This window comes from Watersipora subatra, chromosome 5 (genome assembly GCF_963576615.1).
Source record: "Watersipora subatra chromosome 5, tzWatSuba1.1, whole genome shotgun sequence".
In the NCBI taxonomy this organism is placed as follows: domain Eukaryota; kingdom Metazoa; phylum Bryozoa; class Gymnolaemata; order Cheilostomatida; family Watersiporidae; genus Watersipora; species Watersipora subatra.
Genome location: NC_088712.1, coordinates 64,087,723 through 64,112,519, shown reverse-complemented (window position 1 = coordinate 64,112,519; position 24,797 = coordinate 64,087,723). Strand labels below are relative to the sequence as shown.

Genomic DNA, 24,797 nt, shown 5'->3' with positions numbered 1-24,797 from the left:
TCACTGGGATTAAAGTTCCTACTTATACATAAAGCTGTATGTAAAATATTCACTTTATGTGATAAGATTTCTGCTCTGTATTACATTGATCACGTTTGATTTATACTTATTCTGAAATATTAATGTTTTCTCTCTTTTTTCCCATAACCACTCCCACAGTACCATCTTTAATAGATGATTCCACATATGTATGTACAATAGTCAATCATGCAGCTATAGTAAGTGATGTTAATTAGACTTAAAATTGCAAAAACAGTGGTACAATTATGAAAACCATAAAAATCGGTTTAAACCAATAAAACCGGTTTAAACCAAAAAAACCTGGTTTTTTCATAAAAAACTGTGGTTTTTTCCAACCCTGATTTTTAGATTTTAATATGAATTTGCGAAATTTAAAGTTGGTAGTTTACCTAAAATATATCATATTTATTTGACAAGACAGGTACACAAAGAAACAAATAAACACTAATAAAAACTATTGGTAGATTGGCTGCCACTAGAGGTCCATTTAAGTGCGTGTAAAGTTGAAACTTTCATAATAAAAATAAACTAGCAGAGTAACTGGTGGTATTCAGAACACTCAAAAGACCTTCATGCTATCCGTAGACACAATATAGGGATTTGATCTTGCCATAAACAACTGATTTCTGAAGATTTTAGTACTTGGAATTGTGATTACTACTAGGTAGTAGAGATAGTATCATGTATATTAACAGTAACAGATATAAATTTGACGGGTAACGGCAATAGGTAACAAGGTTAATAGGTGAGGGACCACAACTCCTGAAGTAGCATCTTGTTATTAATTCGCTCAGTATGAATGAAGAATTTCTGCAGCATGTACATTGTTGATATTTTTATGTCATATATTGATGATGATTATGTTGTAGGAGACATTGCTGTATAATGGAAGACACACTCAATCCTAATCTAAAAAGAATCCCTACAGAAGTAGATGAATATAAAGTAAGTTAATAAAGTGTACTGTGGACATTTTTTAATGTAGACGGATATTCATAAGACAAAGTTATTATTTGCTGATTTTCCTTATATTCATCTAGGAAACTATCTGGTCTAGAGACAATGAAATCAGACAAATGACAGAGTCTGCAGTCTCAGCTGTACAGAGCATGCTCGATAAGAGATTTCCAGATCACCATTATAAAATAACAAAAGGATAGTGAATATATTGAGAACAGTGTGGAATCTATTCTACCTTTCGTATTTGTTTTACTACTTTATATAGGTGTAATTGTTTTTATAAGTATGATCAATAAAAATACAATGAAAATACTGGAGAGGTCAGAGTGCTTGTAGAATTACATTTTCTATTAACTTGTGAAGGAAACTGTATGAAAAAGCTTCTAGAATGTAAAATTTCTGCATCCACATGAACAATCACTGAAATTATAAATACATTGTATTCATACATGCAGGTTATGAGGTAAGCACATGACAGTAGTTTTAGAAAGTAATTTGAAAACAGTATATAAGCGCTCCAAGGTACAATAAGATATTCTTTCAGCCATTGACTGTTTAACTTTCCTTGATAGATAATAAAAACTTGAGTGACACACATGATATGATAGACTGTACAATCTTGAGTGATACACATGATATGATAGACTGTACAATCTTGAGTGATACACATGATATGATAGACTGTACAATCTTGAGTGATGCACATGATATGATAGACTGTACGATCTTGAGTGATACACATGATATGATAGACTGTACAATCTTGAGTGACACACATGATATGATAGACTGTACGATCTTGAGTGATACACATGATATGATAGACTGTACAATCTTGAGTGACACACATGATATGATAGACTGTACGATCTTGAGTGATACACATGATATGATAGATTGTACGATCTTGAGTGATACACATGATATGATAGACTTACAATCTTAAGTGACACACATGATATGATAGATTGTACGATCTTGAGTGACACACATGATATGATAGATTGTACGATCTTGAGTGATACACATGATATGATAGACTGTCAATCTTGAGTAACACACATGATATGATAGATTGTATGATCTTGAGTGATACACATGATATGATAGACTGTACAATATTGAGTGATACACATGATATGATAGATTGTACGATCTTGAGTGACATACATGATATGATAGATTGTACGATCTTGAGTGACACACATGATATGATAGATTGTACGATCTTGAGTGATATAGATTGGTTGATTGGGATATGACTGTTAGATAAATATTCTTAGGCTCAAACAGTTTGATGAAGAGGTAAAGAGGGGAGGGGGCGGGCGCGTCCCACACTCATTTTTGTCATTGGCACAGAAACAGTGCTTCCTTGAAAGTCAATATCAATCGATGAACGCTTAGATTTTTTAGTCTTATTTTTAGCAGGCTTTGGAAGAGGATGCAGAACCTCCTCCATTCCATCTCCTACAGGCTTTTTCTTCTTCTGTCAAAATACCAAATTACTACTATAAATACCTGGCACTCAGCATGCAAAGGGACTTTACAGAAGAAAATGTTCAGTTCTGTACAAACAAAAAATTGGATTTATTTGAGTAAATTTGCTGAGATGTAGGATGCTGCTATAATACAGAAGCTGGTCTTCTCGAAGGCTCTTTCAAACACTCCCTGGGAACTCCATATTTAATGAGCAACTCTCTATAACAATCATTACTATAATAAGAGCCATGTTCGTTTGTCTGTTTGTCCGAAGTCAAACTTATAGTGTTACAAAAAAGGCCTGCTTTCAATGGGAATCAAACTCGCAACTTTCAGTTTAGGAGACCAAAAATCTAACACCTGCGCCAATCCTTTGTTTTTTTGTGACGTCCTTTTATCGTTGTCGGCCATCTTTATAGACAATTTTATCATTAAAAACACGAACCTTTTGCAATGAATTTTTGAAAATGATGCTTTTGTTTGCAATATCTTTATTATAGTATCAAAACAACACCAATAAGCACTATTAAATAAAAGAAAAACGATCATTTTCTAAAAAAATGGCGGCTTTTTCGTGAACGAGCGCATGTGCAAACGGCTTAATGACGTCAAAAAACGATGGATAGCCCACCAGAATAATTGCGAACGTATTGATTTGCTGTGCTTTACCAGCACACCTGACAATTTCTCACAACACACTACGCTGCCAGAGAACTAGTCTTAAATAACATCGGCAGGATCAATACAGAATGCTGTATTCAGAAACTCGCTGACACGTATACATTCAATTGAATTACAACAACTACAAGACAACAGCTCCACGTGACAACTCTTACTTACTTTGCGAGGCAGCTGAAATTTATCAGTTATATACTCGGCAGCACTGGCGAACCCTTGTGATTGATTCTCTTTCTTGTCTTTGACGGATTTTTTTCTACGGTCTTTCAACGATCTTTCTGAAGAGAGAGAAAGTATGTGGGATATCTCAATACGTAAAATGCTGAATGCCATCATAATGAAACATATTGAGTTAAGTTTCATGCATATTTGTGTACAATCACAAAACAACAACAGATAAAAGCAAACTTGTTAAACTGTATTTACACCTAATATTTACTATAATAAGAGCTGTGTCTATCCAACTGTCTGGGCAGATGTGGTTAAACAATAGATTCAGCATTGTGGTTGGACACTGGGGTATTTCAACCACAGTTGGGGGTTGGAAAATAGATTGCATTATACGGGATTTGAACCTGTGACATTCAGCTTCAGCATGCAAGGATTTTTTGTGTGCATATACTTATTTTATGTGCTTTATTGACACTCCTGACAATCTCTCACAGCAGACTAGACTGCCACGGTACTAGTAAGACTGTAGATAGAAAGAGGTCTGACAAGAAGCTAGGAGTTGTCTTCTTATAGCTGAGTTTCAAACATATAGGTTGATCCACTGAAGCTAAGTCGCATTATAGCAACTCTTTCTTACACACTGTTACAGCCGGCCATAGATTAGCAATAATTTTACTAATACGTCAATGCTAGTCAAGCAAACTAATACCCCTAACCAGGTACCTCCTGAATAACCTAAAGACACTAAAAATTTCATAATATTTCTTGCTAACTATGTCTTTACAACATCTAGGAGAAAAAAGTTGAAAGTAGCTACTACATACTTATAACCAATATCTTTACACAATATCGGAGTTGTTTACTCAATCTAGACTTTTTGAGAGAAATTGTGGAGAAAATTAAACATGGGTAAAGGAGGAAAGGAGGGTTAACAATTGTAAAATGAACAGTAAAGCATAGAAAAAACTGATAAAAACAACTTGAATAGCAGCAACTGTAATTTGATGGTGAAAAAAACTTGAATAAAAATCTATGTAATACATAACATGAAGTGTAGCCACAAGATAACGACAAGATAAGGTAACACGAAAGAAGAGAATGAAGCGAGAAATGCATGCTTTTAAAACAAATTACTGAATGTGAAACTGAGAGAAACATAAGGTAAAAGCCTATTGCCAACTCTTATATAAGTCAAAAAGGAAGAACAATGAATAGACTCCTTATGAAATGAATCGTGCCACCACTTGCGATAAAAGGAATGAGTTATTATGTGAACAGAAAATGTATTTGAAAAAGCTCAGTGGTTGCAGATCAAACAACAGGACATAGCAGCGAGTTACAACATGATACTCTACCTATGATTACTAATATGTGTATCATCTAAGGTATAACATGATACTCTACCTATGATTACTAGTATGTATATTATCTTAAGTTATAATATGATACTGTACCTATGATTACTAGTGTGTATATCCTCTAAGTTATAACATGATACTCTACCTATGATTACTAGTATGTATATTATATAAGTTATAACATGATACTCTACCTATGATTACTAGTATGTATATTATCTAAGTTATAATATGATACTGTACCTATGATTACTAGTGTGTATATCATCTAAGTGATAACATGATACTCTACCTATGATGACTAGTATGTATATTATCTAAGTTATAATATGATACTGTACCTATGATTACTAAAATGTATATCATCTAAGTGATAACATGATACTCTACCTATGATGACTAGTATGTATATTATCTAAGTTATAATATGATAGTGTACCTATGATTACTAGTGTATATCATCTAAGTTATAACATGATACTCTACCTATGATGACTAGTATGTATATTATCTAAGTTATAATATGATACTTTAACTATGATTACTAGTATGTATGTCATCTAAGCTATAACATGATATTCTACCTATGATTACTAGTTTGTATATTATCTAAGTTATAACATGATACTCTACCTATGATTACTAGTATGTATATTATATAAGTTATAACATGATACTCTACCTATGATTACTAGTATGTATATTATCTAAGTTATAATATGATACTCTACCTATGATTACTAGTGTGTATATCATCTAAGTTATAACATGATACTCTACCTATGATGACTAGTATGTATATTATCTAAGTTATAACATGTTACTCTACTTATGATGACTAGTATGTATATCATATAAGCTATAACATGATATGCTACCTATGATTACTAATATGTATATTATTTAAGTTATAACATGATACTCTACCTATGATTACTAATATGTGTATCATCTAAGGTATAACATGATACTCTACCTATGATTACTAGTATGTATATTATCTTAAGTTATAATATGATACTGTACCTATGATTACTAGTGTGTATATCATCTAAGTGATAACATGATACTCTACCTATGATGACTAGTATGTATATTATCTAAGTTATAATATGATACTCAACCTATGATTACTAGTGTGTATATCATCTATGTTATAACATGATACTCTACCTATGATTGCTAGTATGTATATCATCTAAGTTATAACATGATACTCTACCTATGATTACTAGTATGTATATCATATAAGTTATAACAGGATACTCTACCTATGATTACTAATATGTGTATCATCTAAGGTATAATATGATACTCTACCTATGATTACTAGTATATATATCATCTAAGCTATAACATGGTACTCTACCTATGATTACTAGTACATGTACGTATATTATTTAAGTTATACCATACAATTTGACATGCTTGACGCTTGCTTTCAATGAGCTAATTAAGAGTACTTACTTTTAGAAGTCCTTGCTGCTGGTTTGGTGTACTCCTGCCCTTTTGATGCCTTGTTGTAAAGAAAGTTGATATTTCGAGCTGCCAGCGGATCCAGCGATTCCTCTTCTTCCATAAATATATCAAACGCTATCCCATGTCTATAATACCAGTGTTGCCATGTCTATAATACCAGTACACCCATGTCTATAATACCAGTACTCCCATGTCTATAATACCAGTGTTTCCATGTCTATAGTACCAGTGCTCCCATGTCTATAATACCAGTGCTCCCATGTCTATAACACCAGTGCTCCTATGTCTATAATACCAGTACTCCCATGTCTATAACACCAGTGCTCCTATGTCTATAATACCAGTGCTCCCATGTCTATAATACCAGTGCTCCCATGTCTATAACACCAGTGCTCTTATGTCTATAATACCAGTGCTCCCATGTCTATTATACCAGTGCTGCCATGTCTATAATACTAGTGCTCCCATGTCTATAATACCAGTACACCCATGTCTATAATACCAGTACTCCCATGTCTATAATACCAGTGTTTCCATGTCTATAGTACCAGTGCTCCCATGTCTATAATACCAGTGCTCCCATGTCTATAACACCAGTGCTCCTATGTCTATAATACCAGTACTCCCATATCTATAACACCAGTGCTCCTATGTCTATAATACCAGTACTCCCATGTCTATAATACCAGTGCTCCCATGTCTATTATACCAGTGCTGCCATGTCTATAATACTAGTGCTCCCATGTCTATAATACCAGTGCTCCCATGTCTATTATACCAGTGCTACCATTTCTATAATACCAGTACTCCCATGTCTATAATACCAGTACTCCCATGTCTATAATACCAGTACTCCCATGTCTATAATACCAGTGCTTCCATGTCTATAGTACCAGTGCTCCCATGCCTATAAAACCAGTACTCCCATGTCTATAATACCAGTACTTCCATGCCTATAAAACCAGCGCTAGTAAATCAGCAGTTCATTAATAGTAATGTTAGTTTGTTTTTGAGAGCTCTTTAACTGCAGTATATATTTTATCTGTATTTAAGGAACACATGATGTATCATTTTACTTCTTACCATTAAAGATGACAATAATAAATTTTCTTCTTAAACGTTTATAACCAGTTTCTGAAGTTAGTCGGTTTGACAAACATAGTATTTTTTTGAGAAAAGGTGACTAAGGATGACTAGGCAATATTGGTATCTGTATAGAGCACATACCATGTACTAAAGCTTCAACTCATGCAAAGATAATTAAGACAAAAGTAAGATTAGAAATGTTTATTCTATAAGTTGCAGCACTATATCTACTAACTGCAATTACCAAATATCAAATACAATAAAAAATTATTTTTATATTGAAGTCTTCTCGGAAGACAAACATTGCATTGTATACTCACTACAACAGAGCGTGTTCTACAAACAGTTCTCAATGTAATTGTATGTAGTTGCTTTTCCTTGCTCATGTACAGCGAGATAACTCCAATGGTATCAATATGAATACAGATTCCCTACTCACCTGCGACATTGCACGATCTTTACGGCTATCCAGAATATGAACAGAGGAGCACAAAAGCCAATTGATACCACCAGAACTATCCACCAGGTTCCCTCTTCAACTTTTTTATACGGAGTCGGTAAGGGTGGAACAGCGCCTATATAATTGATAAGAATTCATACAGCAACAGGAAACCTTGCAGAACTTCTGGTTTGTTTGGTGCTGACCTTTTTGAAATGAATTAAATAAAAGAAAACATTAAAAAAAAGATTATAAATGGTAACTTCATCAAACTATCTAAAGTGAGATAAAAAAATTCTCTAGAAGTCAGATTAATTCTCATCAGCAAACAAATAAAACATAAATTGACCAGAATTTTGTTACTACCGTTTGTTAGCAATTTGTTCAAAACTTGTTAAAGACAAACTTACTTCACATAAAAATGTAGGTAGAAAATCTCCACTGATTTACAGCTGAAGTATTCTATTGTAATACACACTTGAACACAAGCTTAGCAAGCAGTCTTTAGCAAAGAGCCATCGCTTTCGAAATATTCCAAAACATTGCATACCGAAAAGCAATCTGTTTTGAAAGATATGACACGAAACCGATATGGTTTAGCTTGTGATTCCCTTGCCATGACGACGGCTAATATCAGCAGTGAAAACAGTTCAATAGTGCGTGATAAACAGCTCCTAATATAGACTTAGTTCCTAATATAGACTCAGCCGTATTAAGTGTTTGGAGCAAACAAAGAAAAAACCTTGTAGTTGAAGATAAAAACTGCATGAATGAAATACATTGTTAAAGTTGTGACAGTTACCATAGTTATATCAGTTGGTCACAATAATTATGGGTAATGGATGTTAGACACTATTTGCACCAGTTTATGGTGCAAATTGATGCAGTTAAGATGCATCCATTAATATATAATGGATAATATACATACTGTCCATTACCTATCAGTTAGTTACATTAACTATAGGTAACAGATGTTAAATATTATTTGCATGAGATTTATGCAGTAGACATGACACCTACAGTAGATATATCTAATATACATTTGATAGTGGTATATTATATATTGGCTATAATAGATACACTTTTCATACATTAAATTCTAGTTTCAGTAGATATACGCAATAGGTATTTGCTGTTAGTTACTGTAGCTGTACTTACCAATAGAGGTTGATTCCAGATCAGCGCCTGCAGCAGACAAATAATCAGTGTGATAAACTACATCGACAAAAAGAGATTCCTCATTTGTGTGTATTGCTCTCAAAGCGATAACCAGGCATGATGATCAATGCTTACTTATAATACAGACAACTTACGAAAAAATTTGAGCTTTCGAAACTGAGAAGGCATTCGTTCAGCCACCAGCACGGTGTAATCATCTAGCCATAGCCCTGCCTCCAACTCGTGAAAGGTGCATATCTCACCCGTCCCATCAATGAGACTCACAGTCATGTTCTCTTCTTTGCTACAAAAATCTTGTAAGTCACCTAAAACGAAGTGGGAAAACGTTTATGTCAAACCACATCTCTAGGGGTACACTGGGATGTTAGAAGTTCTGTCTTTCAGTGTAGACCAGGGTGATGGAAAGAAGGCCCTTCATAATGAACAACAACATTTAAAACATAGCAAAAAAATCACAAGAAGAGTTACAAAACTCTATCAAAAATTGAAAGCAGTCAAAATCAGCTTTTAGAATTGAAGCGTATTCAAAGTTTGATAAAAACCATTTGGTATTCTCAATCTTCGCTAACGAAAGCATTTATATCGTTTCGCTTTTTCTGGCTTTTTTTGTAAAGCAACTGCATTAATCATTTTACTCTCAAAATGCACCAAAACCCTGAGACCCTTCATGGAATATTGCTAAGGATATGTCATAGTTAAATTCGATATAAAGAGTTGTTTACTCTTTTTATAAAAATAAAAAAGGAATAAAAAGAGAACGACTCCTAATACAAATACACAATCACTTGCGATATATCAATAATATTCAAGGAATTGCTATTTAGGTTTCCTAAGACAGTGTGTATGGAGTGCTCAGCAAAAGGCAATGATTTCCCTAACATTAGATGCTGTACATACAACAGGTCTGTAGTAATGCAGAAATACTTTGAGAAATTTCTAGACGAGCATTACATTAATGGTATGAAGAAAACTAACACTATGCCATCGAACAAAATATAGTTATTTGTTAGGGTTCAATTTTTTAGCATAATATCTACCTTTCTACTTTAAACAGAAATCATATATGAGGAGACTACATTACATTGTGTAGTTCTATGAACATGGCATGGCTCTATGAGCATGGTATGGCTCTATGAACATGGTATGGCTCCATGAACCTGGTATGCCTCTATGAACATGGCATGGCTCTAAGAACATGGTATGGCGCTATGAACATGTTATGGCTCTATGAGCATGGTATGGCTCCATGAACCTGGTATGGCTCTATGAACCTGGTATGCCTCTATGAACATGGCATGGCTCTAAGAACATGGTATGGCGCTATGAACATGTTATGGCTCTATGAGCATGGTATGGCTCCATGAACCTGGTATGGCTCTATGAACCTGGTATGGCTCTATGAACATGGTATGGCTCTATGAACATAGTATGGCTGTATGAACATGGTATGGCTCTATGAGCATGGTATGGCTCTATGAACATGGTATGGTCAATGAACATGGTATGACTCTATGAACATGGTATGACTCTATGAACATGGTATGGCTCTATGAACATGGTACGACTCTATGAACATGGTATGACTCTATGAACATGGTATGGCTCTATGAATATGTTATGGCTCTATGAGCATGGTATGGCTCCATGAACCTGGTATGGCTCCATGAACCTGGTATGGCTCTATGAACATGGTATGGCTCTATGAGCATGGTATGGCTCTATGAACATGGTATGGCTCTATGAGCATGGTATGGCTCTATGAACATGGTATAGCTCAATAAACATGGTATGACTCTATGAACATGGTATGGCTCTATGAACATGGTATGGCTGTATGAATGGATATGGCTCTATGAACATGGTATGGCGCTATGAATATGTTATGGCTTTATGGGCAGGCATTATTGAGCCTGATTGTAAAGCAGATTTACCAAACAAAAAGACAACAAAAATCCTTGACCTACAATTATTACTGTTACAAATAAAGAAAAAGCTATATAACAACAGGAAGTGAGAGATTTAAACGTGAAACTGAACTAGCGCGACGAGTTTCTTCTAGATGAACACAGATGAGAGAAACAACTTATAACACTAATATGATTTTATATTAAAAGTTGAAGTGAACGAGACTTCTCAGTTCTATCCTTCGAATCATTGGAGTATTAGAAGCTACAGTAGATGGTACAAAATATGATGATAAAACTATATATATCGATAGGATAAAAATTGATAGGAGTACAACTTTTTGAAAAATACGCATTGACAAAAAAAACTGCAGCGAACTGTGATACCTCCATGAAGGCAGCGATATTGTTGACACAATTGAATAAAAAAACTCTTAATATTAACGGCTTGTTGTAAAAAGAAATTGTTAAAATTTTTTAAAACTACGGGAGAAAGATTAGTTAAATATACTTCATACATTCTGTAACCTATAATTACCTTAAAGTATGATAATTTCACTTATTTGAATATCCTTTAATGGTATAAACATTGTCGAACTTAATGCTAGTGTAATATAATTAATTATATATAATAACGTAACCAATGATTATACTTTTATTCAGCATTTTAATCAATTATTGGCTATAGATATTTAAAATTGAGTGAGCGTTGCCAGTTTTGATTTTACATAGCTTAATTTTAAATAGATTAAAGTCAATTTTAATGTTTTTACTAGCTGGTTTGTGCGGACAGCTTAACCAACATTATATAGGTATAGTTCCTTGCTCGGGCCCTGGGAACAGTGAGTATGTGTTGAGCCCCAGGGAACAGTGAGCATCTGTCGAGCCCTGAGAGCAGTGAATATGTGTCGAGCCCAGAGAGCAGTGAGTATGTGTCAAGCCCTAGGAGCAGTGAGTATGTGTCAAGCCCTGGGAACAGTGAGTATGTGTCGAGCCCTAGGAGCAGTGAGTATGTGTCGAGCCCTGAGAACAGTGAATATATGTCGAGCCCTAGGAGCAGTGAGTATGTGTCAAGCCCTAGGAGCAGTGAATATGTGTCGAGCCCTGAGAGCAGTGAATATGTGTTGAGCCCTGGGAGCAGTGAGTATGTGTTGAGCCCTAGGAGCAGTGAGTATGTGTCAAGCCCTAGGAGCAGTGAATATGTGTCGAGCCCTGAGAGCAGTGAATATGTGTTGAGCCCTGGGAGCAGTGAATATGTGTTGAGCCCTGGGAGCAGTGAGTATGTGTCGAGCCCTAGGAGCAGTAAGTATGTGTCGAGCCCTGAGAACAATGAATATGTGTCGAGCCCCAGGGAGCAGTGAGTATGCGTTGAGCCCTGAGAGCAGTGAATATGTGTCGAGCCCCAGGGAACAGTGAGTATGTGTCGAGCCCTGGAAACAGTGAATATGTGTCGAGCCCTGGGAGCAGTGAGTATGTGTTGAGCCCTAGGAGCAGTGAGTATGTGTCGAGCCCTGGGAACAGTGAGTATGTGTCGAGCCCTGGGAGCAGTGAGTATGTGTCGAGCCCTGAGAGCAGTGAATATGTGTCGAGCACTGGGAACAGTGAGTATGTGTTGAGCCCTAAGAGCAGTGAGTATGTGTCGAGCCCTGAGAGCATTGAATATGTGTCGAGCCCAGAGAGCAGTGAGTATGTGTCAAGCCCTAGGAACAGTGAGTATGTGTCGAGCCCTGGGAGCAGTGAGTATGTGTTGAGCCCTAGGAGCAGTGAGTATGTGTCGAGCCCTGGGAACAGTGAGTATGTGTCGAGCCCTGGGAGCAGTGAGTATGTGTCGAGCCCAGAGAGCAGTGAATATGTGTCGAGCCCAGAGAGCAGTATGTGTCAAGCCCTGGGAACAGTGAGTATGTGTCGAGCCCTAGGAGCAGTGAGTATGTGTCGATCCCTGAGAACAGTGAGTATGTGTCAAGCCCTGGGAGCAGTGAGTATGTGTCGAGCCCTGAGAGCAGTGAATATGTGTCGAGCCCTGGGAGCAGTGAGTATGTGTCGAGCCCTAAGAGCAGTGAGTGTGTGTCGAGTCCTGAGAACAGTGAATATGTGTCGAGTCCCAGGGAGCAGTGAGTATGTGTCGAGCCCTGAGAGCAGTGAATATGTGTCGAGCCCCAGGGAACAGTGAGTATGTGTCGAGCCCTGGAAACAGTGAATATGTGTCGAGCCCTGGAAGCAGTGAGTATGTGTCGAGCCTGAGAGCAGTGAATATGTGTCGAGCACTGGGAACAGTGAGTATGTGTCGCGCCCTAGGAGCAGTGAGTATGTGTCGAGCCCTGAGAGCAGTGAATATGTGTCCAGCCCAGAGAGCAGTGAGTATGTGTCGAGACCTGGGAGCAGTGAGTATGTGTCGAGCCCTGAGAGCAGTGAATATGTGTCCAGCCCAGAGAGCAGTGAGTATGTGTCGAGACCTGGGAGCAGTGAGTATGTGTCGAGCCCTAGGAGCAGTGAGTATGTGTCGAGCCCTGAGAGCAGTGAATATGTGTCCAGCCCAGAGAGCAGTGAGTATGTGTCGAGACCTGGGAGCAGTGAGTATGTGTCGAGCCCTAGGAGCGGTGAGTATGTGTCGAGCCCTGAGAGCAGTGAGTATGTGTCGAGCTCCGGGAACAGTGAGTATGTGTCGAGCTCTGGGAACAGTGAGTATGTGTCGAGCCCTGGGAGCAGTGAGTATGTGTTGAGCCCTGAGAGCAGTGAATATGTGTCGAGCACTGGGAGCAGTGAGTATGTGTCGAGCTCCGGGAACAGTGAGTATGTGTCAAGCCCTGAGAGCAGTGAGTATGTGTCGAGCTCCGGGAACAGTGAGTATGTGTCGAGCTCTGGGAACAGTGAGTATGTGTCGAGCCCTGGGAGCAGTGAGTATGTGTCGAGCCCTGAGAGCAGTGAATATGTGTCGAGCACTGGGAGCAGTGAGTATGTGTCGAGCTCCGGGAACAGTGAGTATGTGTCGAGCACTGGGAACAGTGAATATGTGTCGAGCCCAGAGAGCAGTATGTGTCAAGCCCTGGGAACAGTGAGTATGTGTCGAGCCCTAGGAGCAGTGAGTATGTGTCGATCCCTGAGAACAGTGAGTATGTGTCAAGCCCTGGGAGCAGTGAGTATGTGTCGAGCCCTGAGAGCAGTGAATATGTGTCGAGCCCTGGGAGCAGTGAGTATGTGTCGAGCCCTAAGAGCAGTGAGTGTGTGTCGAGTCCTGAGAACAGTGAATATGTGTCGAGTCCCAGGGAGCAGTGAGTATGTGTCGAGCCCTGAGAGCAGTGAATATGTGTCGAGCCCCAGGGAACAGTGAGTATGTGTCGAGCCCTGGAAACAGTGAATATGTGTCGAGCCCTGGAAGCAGTGAGTATGTGTCGAGCCTGAGAGCAGTGAATATGTGTCGAGCACTGGGAACAGTGAGTATGTGTCGCGCCCTAGGAGCAGTGAGTATGTGTCGAGCCCTGAGAGCAGTGAATATGTGTCCAGCCCAGAGAGCAGTGAGTATGTGTCGAGACCTGGGAGCAGTGAGTATGTGTCGAGCCCTGAGAGCAGTGAATATGTGTCCAGCCCAGAGAGCAGTGAGTATGTGTCGAGACCTGGGAGCAGTGAGTATGTGTCGAGCCCTAGGAGCAGTGAGTATGTGTCGAGCCCTGAGAGCAGTGAATATGTGTCCAGCCCAGAGAGCAGTGAGTATGTGTCGAGACCTGGGAGCAGTGAGTATGTGTCGAGCCCTAGGAGCAGTGAGTATGTGTCGAGCCCTGAGAGCAGTGAGTATGTGTCGAGCTCCGGGAACAGTGAGTATGTGTCGAGCTCTGGGAACAGTGAGTATGTGTCGAGCCCTGGGAGCAGTGAGTATGTGTTGAGCCCTGAGAGCAGTGAATATGTGTCGAGCACTGGGAGCAGTGAGTATGTGTCGAGCTCCGGGAACAGTGAGTATGTGTCGAGCCCTGAGAGCAGTGAGTATGTGTCGAGCTCCGGGAACAGTGAGTATGTGTCGAGCTCTGGGAACAGTGAGTATGTGTCGAGCCCTGGGAGCAGTGAGTATGTGTCGAGCCCTGAGAGCAGTGAATATGTGTCGAGCACTGGGAGCAGTGAGTATGTGTCGAGCTCCGGGAACAGTGAGTATGTGTCGAGCACTGGGAACAGTGAGTATGTGTCGAGCCCAGAGAGCAGTGAGTATGTGTCGAGCCCAGAGAGCAGTGAGTATGTGTCAAGCCCTAGGAACAGAGAGTATGTGTCGAGCCCTGGGAGCAGTGAGTATGTGTTGAGCCCTAGGAGCAGTATGTGTCGAGCCCTGGGAACAGTGAGTATGTGTCAAGCCCTGGGAGCAGTGAGTGGCGAGTGAAGGGTGACCAGCAGAGCTTGCGATCCTCATTTATAGACTCAACTTATATTTGTAATCTTTTTCTCTCAAATTTAGCTCAGAATTTACTCAATTAATATTCTGTAGATGGATGCTGAGTGTCATGAATACACTAAGGACTATCTTTGACTACAGATAAATGCCCTTGTGATTGAATAATTTATGCTACGTACTAGACATTTTGTTACAAAACTGTTTTTCCAAGAGTTTTGAGTTCATGATTGACATAACTGGGCAGGTACTCTTTCGTTTTAAAATATGCCATAAGATTCACATTTTAAAAATAATTTCAATATGTATGAAAATACATGTTTGCTGCATAGATTACCATCCAAAAGTTTGTTTATCCCATCAACACCAGATGCAGAGTAACTTATCATGACTTCACAATATGCGAAGTTAGCAAGTCTGAATTGTAACAAGGCATCACCTACCATTGTTAATACTAAAGAGAAAGATTCTGTCAATAGCCAAGTCGGCAACAAGCAAAGTTTTTCCATCTGGAGAGAGACTAATGTCTGCGTCAGCATCACCTAGCTTCTGCTCTTGTGTGCCATAACGATACCATGCTGTCGGGTCAGCTGCCTCACTCAGGCCAGTTGAACTGCAACAGAAGGATATACAGTGATATGTAATAAAACCTGCAAAATATACAGACAAGACTTTATAGATTGACTTAGATGATAGGTCATAGGTAAATGATAAATCATTGGTATAGTATAACTTTATAACTTAGATGATATACATACTAGTAATCATAGGTAGAGTATCATGTTATAACTTAGATGATATACCTACTAGTAATCATAGGTAGAGTATAATGTTATAGCTTAGATGATATACATACTAGTAATCAGAGGTAGAGTATCATGTTATACCTTAGATGATATATAACCAGTAATTATAGGTAGAGTATCATGTTATAACTTAGATGATATACATACTAGTATAGATAGAGTATCATGTTACAACTTAGATGATATACATACTAGTAATCATAGGTAGAGTAACATGCTATAACTTAGATGATACACATACCAGTAATCATTAGGGAGTATTACGTTATAGTTTAGATGATATACATACTAGTATAATTAGAGTATCATGTTATAACTTAGGTGATATACATACTAGTATAGATAGAGTATCATGTTATAACTTAGATGATATACGTACTAGTAATAATAGGTAGAGTAACATGCTATAACTTAGATGATATACATACCAGTAATCATTAGGGAGTATCACGTTATAGTTTAGATGATATACATACTGGTAATCATAAGTAGAGTATCATGTTATATCTTAGAAAATATACATACTAGTAACCATATGTAGAGTATAATGTTATAGCTTAGATGATATACGTACTAGTAATCATAGGTAGAGTATCATGTTATAACTTATATGGTATACATACCAGTAATCATAGGTAGAGTATCATGTTATACCTTAGATGATATACTTACTAGTTATCATAGGTAGAGTATCATGTTATCACTTAGGTGATATACTTACTAGTTATCATAGGTAGAGTATCATGTTATCACTTAGGTGATATACTTACTAGTAATCATAGGTAGAGTATCATGTTATAGCTTAGATGATATACTTACTAGTTAATGAACATTTGTGACAGGAAACAAGTCATTCAAACCTCATCTAAATGTTTGTCATAGAACATTCTATCGAGATATTGACATCACTCCTATCAAACACCAAACTTGTTTTCTTTAATGGACGCTGCCTTTTTTACTAGCCTTAGTTAAAGATACACAAGACCACAGGTAAATAAGTATGCAAGTAGATCATGCAATAAACACCCACAACTAGAGCTTATAAAATTATCAATTAGCAGATTGGCTGTCTGTCACATTCATGTTTTTTTAAAGCTTTTAGTTAAGCCCATGTAATTGAACAAACTTGCCATACAGAGTTGTTTCCTCCTATTCATTGACATGCTCGAGTTGTACAAAACTATATAAGAGAAGGTAGCGGGATTGCATCAAGTATAAACGTTTTGTTTCTAAAAGATTCACCTGAGGATCCTGATAAAAGAGGAGTTATCATACTTCAGTTGAGCAGTAGAGTTTGCCACAGTGAGGTTATATATGTTGAGACCTGTAACAAATCGCAATAGACATAGCTTTGTGATTCATAATTTCTATAAAAAACCAGCTACAGAGAAAGTTGTAGCAAACGTTATGGCAGTGAGAAGTAATTATACATAACTTCTTGACCGATTTAGGTCAGTAAACACTGGACACTATTATCTGTACTCTACATTTAGGTCAGTAAACGCTGGACACTATTATCTGTACTCTATATTCAGGTCAGTAAACACTGGACACTATTATCTGTACTCAATATTCATGTCAGTAAACACTGGACACTATCATCTGTACTCTATATTCAGGTCAGTAAACATTGGACACTATTATTTGTACTCTATATTCAGATCAGTAAACACTGAACACTATTATCTGTACTCTATATTCAGATCAGTAAACACTGAACACTATTATCTGTACTCTATATTTAGGTCAGTAAACACTAGACACTATTATCTGTACTCTATATTCAGGTCAGTAAACACTAGACACTATTATCTGTATTCGATATTATCACATTGTGAAGGTAAATTCTACGCTACTGGAAACAATGCAAGTACCAGCTTGTTATTGTGTTTTTCTGATAGTTTGAATCTATCTACATATTTAAATCTTAGTGTTTGGAATTTGTTGGTCTGTTTGTTGGTCTGTTGTTTGTGTGTCCAGTTATAGCGGTCAAGTTACAGGAACAAGAAATGTGCTTCACACTAATCTCGGAACCTCCAGTTTTACAAACAGGCTATTCATTACACTGCGCATCCAACTGGCATTACTATGGAACAGTTTTGCACATACTTATGCACCTGTCAATCCTTAACGCCAATTGGTTAAAATAACATGCTTCACGCTTCATCTAGCACGCTTGAAGATCATGATTGGGTAAGAGATCATGGCACAATCTTTTTTCTTAATGCTGGCTTTATAGGGACAGATACGATTCTTACTATAGTGAAAATTTAGATGAGCTTAAGTTACTAGCTCAAATTACTCAAACTCATTGGGTAAAAAACTTGGGCAATCAAAATTAATATTAAATGCAAAAACCTTTTTAATCACCCGTGCAACACCGGGCATTCATCTAGATGGTAACAATATGACTTAGCAACAAACTTTATGTTTAAGACTTTTATCCATATTTCATATTCAGGTCACCTACACCATGTAGGTGTAGGTCATTCAGGATTTACCTACACCATGTATTGAAATTTACTTACACCATGTATTGAGATTTACCTACACCAAATATTGAGATTTACCTACACCATGTATTGAAATTTACCTACACCATGTATTGAGATTCCCCTACACCATGTGTTGAGATTTACCTACACTATGTATTGAGATGTACCTACACCATGTATTGAGATTTACCTACATCCCGTATTGAGATTTACTTACATCATGCATTGAGATTTACCTACATCATGCATTGAGATTTACCTACACTATGTATTGAGATTTACCTACACCAAATATTGAGATGTACCTACACCATGTATTGAGATTTACCTACACCACATATTGAGATTTACCTACACTATGTATTGAGATTTACCTACACCATGTATTGAGATTTACCTACACCCTGTATTGAGATCTACCTACACCATGTATTGAGATTTACCTACACCATGTATTGAGATTTACCTACACCATGTATTGGGATTTACCTACACCACGCATTGAGATGTACCTACACTATGTCCTGAAATCAAGCCTAACCGTTGCCTAAGTTCTAATGTAAAGACTTATTCCACAATTTCTTCTAAAATAGGCTAACAATATGATAGAGTTAAAAAAGCTGGGTGTTCTCTCACAAAGAGCCAAGTAACATATGCACCCACCATATCGAACCTTGTTCCATATGATATCCTTGGTCATGTACACCTGTCTCAAATCAAAGGGAGGTGAGTGTGATGCGAGTTGTAAATCTACAAGCAGTCTCCCTGCATATGTTCCAGTGCTATCCCTTTCATATGCGTACAAGCCCTGGCATAGAAATACATTAACCGGTATAGAGATACACACTGACATAAAAATTCACAAACCAACATACAGATATGTACAGACAACATACAGATATGTACAGACAACATACAGATATGTACAGACAACATACAGATATGTACAGACAACATACAGATATGTACAATGCACTAATACTGAAAAGTATGTGCTAATGTTAGAAAGACTGTCTATGGCATAGATACGAACCTTGACATAGAGATACATATATTGAAATGGCGATACTCACACTGGCATAGACACATGACATAGAAATACACAACATGACAAAAAGAATCTCACTCTAACATAGACATATACATTTGAAATAAAGAGAAAGAAAATAACACACACTGGCGAAGAGCTGCATGCATTGACATAGACTTAACTCTTACACTCACTAAGATAAGCACGCATGTTCTGACACAAACATCCTTTCATAGATTTACACACACTGACATACATATACTAACATAAACTTACACTCACATATACTTATGCCCACATAGACATAAACATCATGTTATAGAGATACGCACACTGATATACATACAGATGCAAGCATCATTACCATAAAGTTGCTTGTGTGAAATAGACCTAGAGATAACTCAACATGTATACGAAAAACAATTTAGCTGGTAGTCAAATATTATTCATTCCTCTATACACATATATATACATATTTATATACATACGTATACATCTAGTGTTTGTCATTTGTTAGTCTCTTGTCTGTATTTAGCAATAAAGTTCTAGGAACGAAAGAACCGCTTCCACTAAACCACATCTACATGGCCTACTTGCCTTACCATGGAATAATTGTGTACATACTTATTACACCTGCTAATATTTAATGGCGATTGATTAAAGTATGCACAGTTCGCACTTCAGCTAGCACGTGTGAACTACTAGAAGAAAAATACGGGCCCAGACTCCCCCAAAATGCTATAAATATACCGTATACATACACAGCATAAACTTAATTTAGCTCATAGCACACACAGAAATAAACAGACACATTCATTTAAATGTTAGATGATAAATAAATGTTCATTTTCTGTAGAAAAACCTTGTTTTAATACCCGTGCAATGCTGAGCATTCACCTAGTATATCAATAAACTACAGATAGCTGCGAGGAAAACCAGCCATTCATATTCTACTACAACAAAATATGACTTAGTAATTGTCTAGGTTGGGGAGGATCTGCAAGAATAAAAGATTTGTTTATTTTTAGTCATGAAAACCATAATTCTGTCTCCTTAAGTTTATAGTTACTGTTCTATACTTTGGACAAGTACTGTTCCCATTAACCAACAGTTATAGCAAAATAAAAATAAAAACTTTTAATTACTTTATTCAGGTTTATCAGACCCAAAGCTTATACGGTAACTGCAAAACTTTACTATAATAAGAGCAGCGTCCATCTGAAGCCACGGTGGAGGGTAGGAAAAAGGATTTCACAATTGGAGATTCAAGCTTACAACTTTCAGCATCATAGACCACCACTCTAACAACTGCACCAATCGACAACCTCGAAACACTTGAGAATGTTTGTATGTATAGTTATTACACCTGTCTACATTTCACATTAGACACACTAGACTGCCAGGGTGCTGTGAGAAATAAGTGAACTGCACAAACAGGAATGTGACTAGCAGTGACACACCTTTGGTAACTGTCATTTATTTGTGTTTAAACCTGCAGTAACAGGTGTTTAGCTTGTGATCATCCCAAACGGAAACAGAGTGTAGAAGAATAGATAGATCTGAACTTTATTATCAGGGTTCAAGGCCGTTTAAAGCAAATTAGACCATAAAACAAAAAACACAAAAGATAGAATAAAGAATATGAGAGATCGAGTACAGGTTCCGCATGCCTTTTGCAAAGGTCACGCGAAACCTGTTCTAAAAGGTCATACTGCAAGGTCATGACCTGCAAGGTCACACGACAGGAGTCACTTACGGAAGAGTTGACTAGTTTGAGTGATTACAGTTCTGACCATATCAAATATAAATAAAAAAATAAAAAAATAAAAAAGATTTACTGCCCGATAGTGGCTGTAAGGAATGTCTTCAGGCTTTCTGACCTCAACTGACAGTCAAACCCACCTTGTAAAAGATACTGAATAACCACATGTCTTTCCTCTCATAATATATCATCCCGGATATGAGACGAGATGCATTGAACATATCGAGAGTGCCACTATCACAACGACCTTGACCTAAGAACAATCAAAATACGCTACAAGATTTTTTCAACATTAAAGGTTGACTTGCAACAAAATTCGCATTACAGTTGTTTGGTATCAAAAGATTTACCATGTCTTACTCTGTTGTGTTGTAAGTGCCAAATATGTGGAAATGTGATTACAAGCTCTTAAAAGCTCAAAAACGAAAAGCCGCCGCAGATTAGAATCTCTTTATTTCGATGACGTAACCACGAAATTTAGTTATCGTCTTGTCAAGTATGTTCTCACGTGAATTGAAAGGCCAATACAAAGCTCAATATAAAACTTATCGTAGTACTAGTTTATGACAAACACTTAGGGTTTTTCTGAAGACACCGTATCAAATATAGATGCTCGCTACTTTACAGTTTTGTTTCGGCCTGGTCTAATTGGCAAGTCGTAATCTGATCATGTGACCCAATAGTTCGCAAATAATTTTTGCAGCACTTTTCGATTATCACAGGTGACCGACAGGCTCGTCATGATTATCAGACAATGATATGTACTCCTTCGAGGTAAGATTAAAATGTTTAATGAATTCTCACGGTAAGTCATAAGATATCAGTGCTAAAAGTGACAGCATTACAATGACGATAAAACGGACGCGTAAGAACCATAGACATAGTTTTATTAAATGCGTGAAGTATATTTGTGAAAATATTTCGACGAATAAGATTGCATGAAAGTGTAAACAGAAACCATCTCTCACAACTACATTACATTTTAGCCGTTTTGGAAAGGGAATCCAAACTACGGCGGTCTCGTGGGGCTGCGATTTTCTGTTCGTTTTTTAGCTTTTAAGAGCTTGTAATCACCTTTCTACATATTTTGCACCTACAACACAACAGAGTAAGACATGGTGAATCTTTTCATATCAAATAACTGTAATGTGAATTTTGTTGCAAGTCAACCTTTAATAATTAGATAATTTGCTACAAATCTTCTTAAAAATCAATTAGACAGCACTTCTCAGAGAGTGGCAGCGACATTATAAAAGAAAGTTATCTGGCAATATTCCTGTTATAAGAGTGACACCCAAATCCTGTTATAATACTGGAAACAGCTAACTATTAACTTCAACTCATGAAATTGGATAACTCTATGGCAAATTAAAATGAAGTAATGATTATTATGGAAGTCATTGTGTTACCACGGAATAAGTCTATGGATGACTAGCAAACGATTCTACGATTTACTGCAGAATATTTCAACAATAGGACTAGAAAGTCCCCATAGACTCACATACCAATTACAGTGGTAACATTTCTAGAGCTTCGATCTATTTCCCTCGCACAGGAGTTGTTGTCAACAAACAGAATCCTAGATTTATCTTCAGTCTGGTAGAGATCGGTGGGCAGCACAAGTCGGGCCTCAGCTCCGATGCCATCGACAAACAAATCGGGAGGTACGGGAAGCGCTGAGCTGTTACCGTAGAGTACTATGAAAGTATTACATTGGCAGTTGTCACATCTAGGCGGGTCCAAGTAATATGACAATGTTTGTGAACGACTACGATTTATGCATGATACGAGCAGCAAACGATCTGGGAAAACTTACTCAGTGTAGTTTACTAGTAAATTCAACTAAGTTAAAATATGACACATTACAGCAGTTGAAATGCAGAGTAGAGTAAATACAGTATGATACAGATCACCGAAGTGTCGAAAATTTGAAACAAAATATTGAGATAACTTATGAGCTGAGTTAAAACATACTAAAACCTCTGGGTGTATCACTTATCTACCTGTTATTTGTAGTCTATTATAGTCTTGTTGTTTCACGGAAATGCTTTGGACAGTTGGGAACGGTGACTATTTTAAATAAAAATACTAACTTGATAGAGGCTGAGTGAGATCAGATAGTGCCAGGTTACCAATCAGGCCTGAGCTGATCGTCTTCACACCAACCAGCAGCTTTTCTGGATCAAGGAGATCCAACTGCAAGAAAGAAACAACATTTTAAATCCTATAATACCAATAGAAAGAAACCAAAGTTTGTATTAAAAAACAAGCGATGATAGCAAAAAGTACATTGAGTATTGCATGATGCAACATTGCATGACGCAATGTGTACCATTGATTAGTAATCACCACCGAAAAGTGCAATAACCAGCTACTAGTAAATTATCAGAGTAAGGCTTTCTGGTGCAGGTTACAAGTTCAGAATTTAACCATCTTTCATTTTGACTTTTTGCTCAACAAATTTTATGTAGAAGTGGAAGATAAAAACTTGAACGAAATGGCTACATTTATGTATTTAACAGAAGTAGTTCATGAGATCCTTCAATCAAATTTGGTGATGTGAACAAAAACATTCATGTAAAAGAAGAATCAACACTAAAGATGGTGAAGTGATTAATTAACTAAACCAGCATGGCCACGGATCATCAGTTGCATCAAGTCAATATGACCATGTTAAATGCGCAATAAAACGCCGAGCAAATAAGGGAAATAGTGTTTGATTACGGAAAAAGGCAACCTTTAGATTACCTCAGAGTTTTAGCACATAACTTTGAATTAAATTGAATTTCTAAGTTTCAGTTAATTTTTTTATGTATTTCATAAAAAGGTACTATGTGTGAAGGTTCATGAATGAAATAATGTTTTTTGCACTTTCCTGTTATTATCGCTGTGTTATTGATTTAATGTATTTAAGCATAAATCATTTCTTTGGTGTAAAAATGGCATCGCTAAAACGCCAGGTGCCAAAAAGCCTGATCCAGACAGTCCTAGATCAGTAAATTATCTCTAGATATTTGCAGTAAACCTCTAACATTCTTACAACGATATATAACACTTGGCAAAAAAGAACACAGAAGAAATTATATAGCTCATGAACATTTGGAGGTAAAATAAGAAGGCACCTGCAAAGAGCCTCTGCAGATATATGCTGACTCTGAGGCTAGATTGGAATGAATAGTTTCGCTCTCTCCTTCTAATTGTCCAGCAAGTGACCCTGCTACTTCGCTAACAAAACATAAACAAAGGGGTTTCCTATAATTCTCGTGACAAAAACTTCTTTACTTTCTCTCTAAACTGTTACAATATTTTTCAACATCACCTACAGTGAATAACAAAGAAATTTGTGAAGTGATCACAGTGTTGTGATAGGTAGGTGATTGTGGCCATTTGAGCAGTAGGTATCATGTGACGGGTAGGTGATAGTGACAATTCGACAGGTAGGGTATCATGGCCACGTGAAAGGTAAGCAGTCATGGCCATGTGACTGCTAGATGATCATGGTCATATAACGAAAAAGTGAAGGTGTTCATACAGATACTCACCATATAAACAGGATGCTGGACAAACCCATGTAAACAGTT

General features: G+C 37.2%; 1 protein-coding gene across 1 annotated transcript; it reads right to left on the bottom strand.

Moving 5' to 3' along the window:
- Positions 1-2,266: 2,266 nt before the first annotated feature.
- On the bottom strand, positions 2,267-24,797 carry LOC137397585 (uncharacterized). Its single transcript, XM_068083878.1, has 14 exons — positions 24,759-24,797; positions 24,339-24,441; positions 23,310-23,412; positions 22,722-22,913; positions 21,357-21,469; positions 19,088-19,232; positions 17,172-17,253; positions 15,567-15,736; positions 8,985-9,155; positions 8,830-8,856; positions 7,672-7,807; positions 6,135-6,271; positions 3,301-3,416; positions 2,267-2,467 (listed from the first exon to the last, which is right to left on the bottom strand). Exons 1-14 carry the CDS (start codon positions 24,785-24,787, stop codon positions 2,267-2,269), a joined length of 1,725 nt encoding a protein of 574 aa, XP_067939979.1. The 5' UTR covers positions 24,788-24,797.

Coding starts and splice junctions, on each gene's coding strand:
- LOC137397585 (XM_068083878.1), bottom strand. CDS start 24,787: ATGGGTTTGTCCAGCATCCTGTTTATATG. Junction 23,413..24,338: donor TCTGCAGAGGCTCTTTGCAG/GTGCCTTCTTAT, acceptor TCTTTCTTGCAG/TTGGATCTCCTTGATCCAGA. Junction 8,857..8,984: donor TCGAAAGCTCAAATTTTTTC/GTAAGTTGTCTG, acceptor TGTCTGCTGCAG/GCGCTGATCTGGAATCAACC.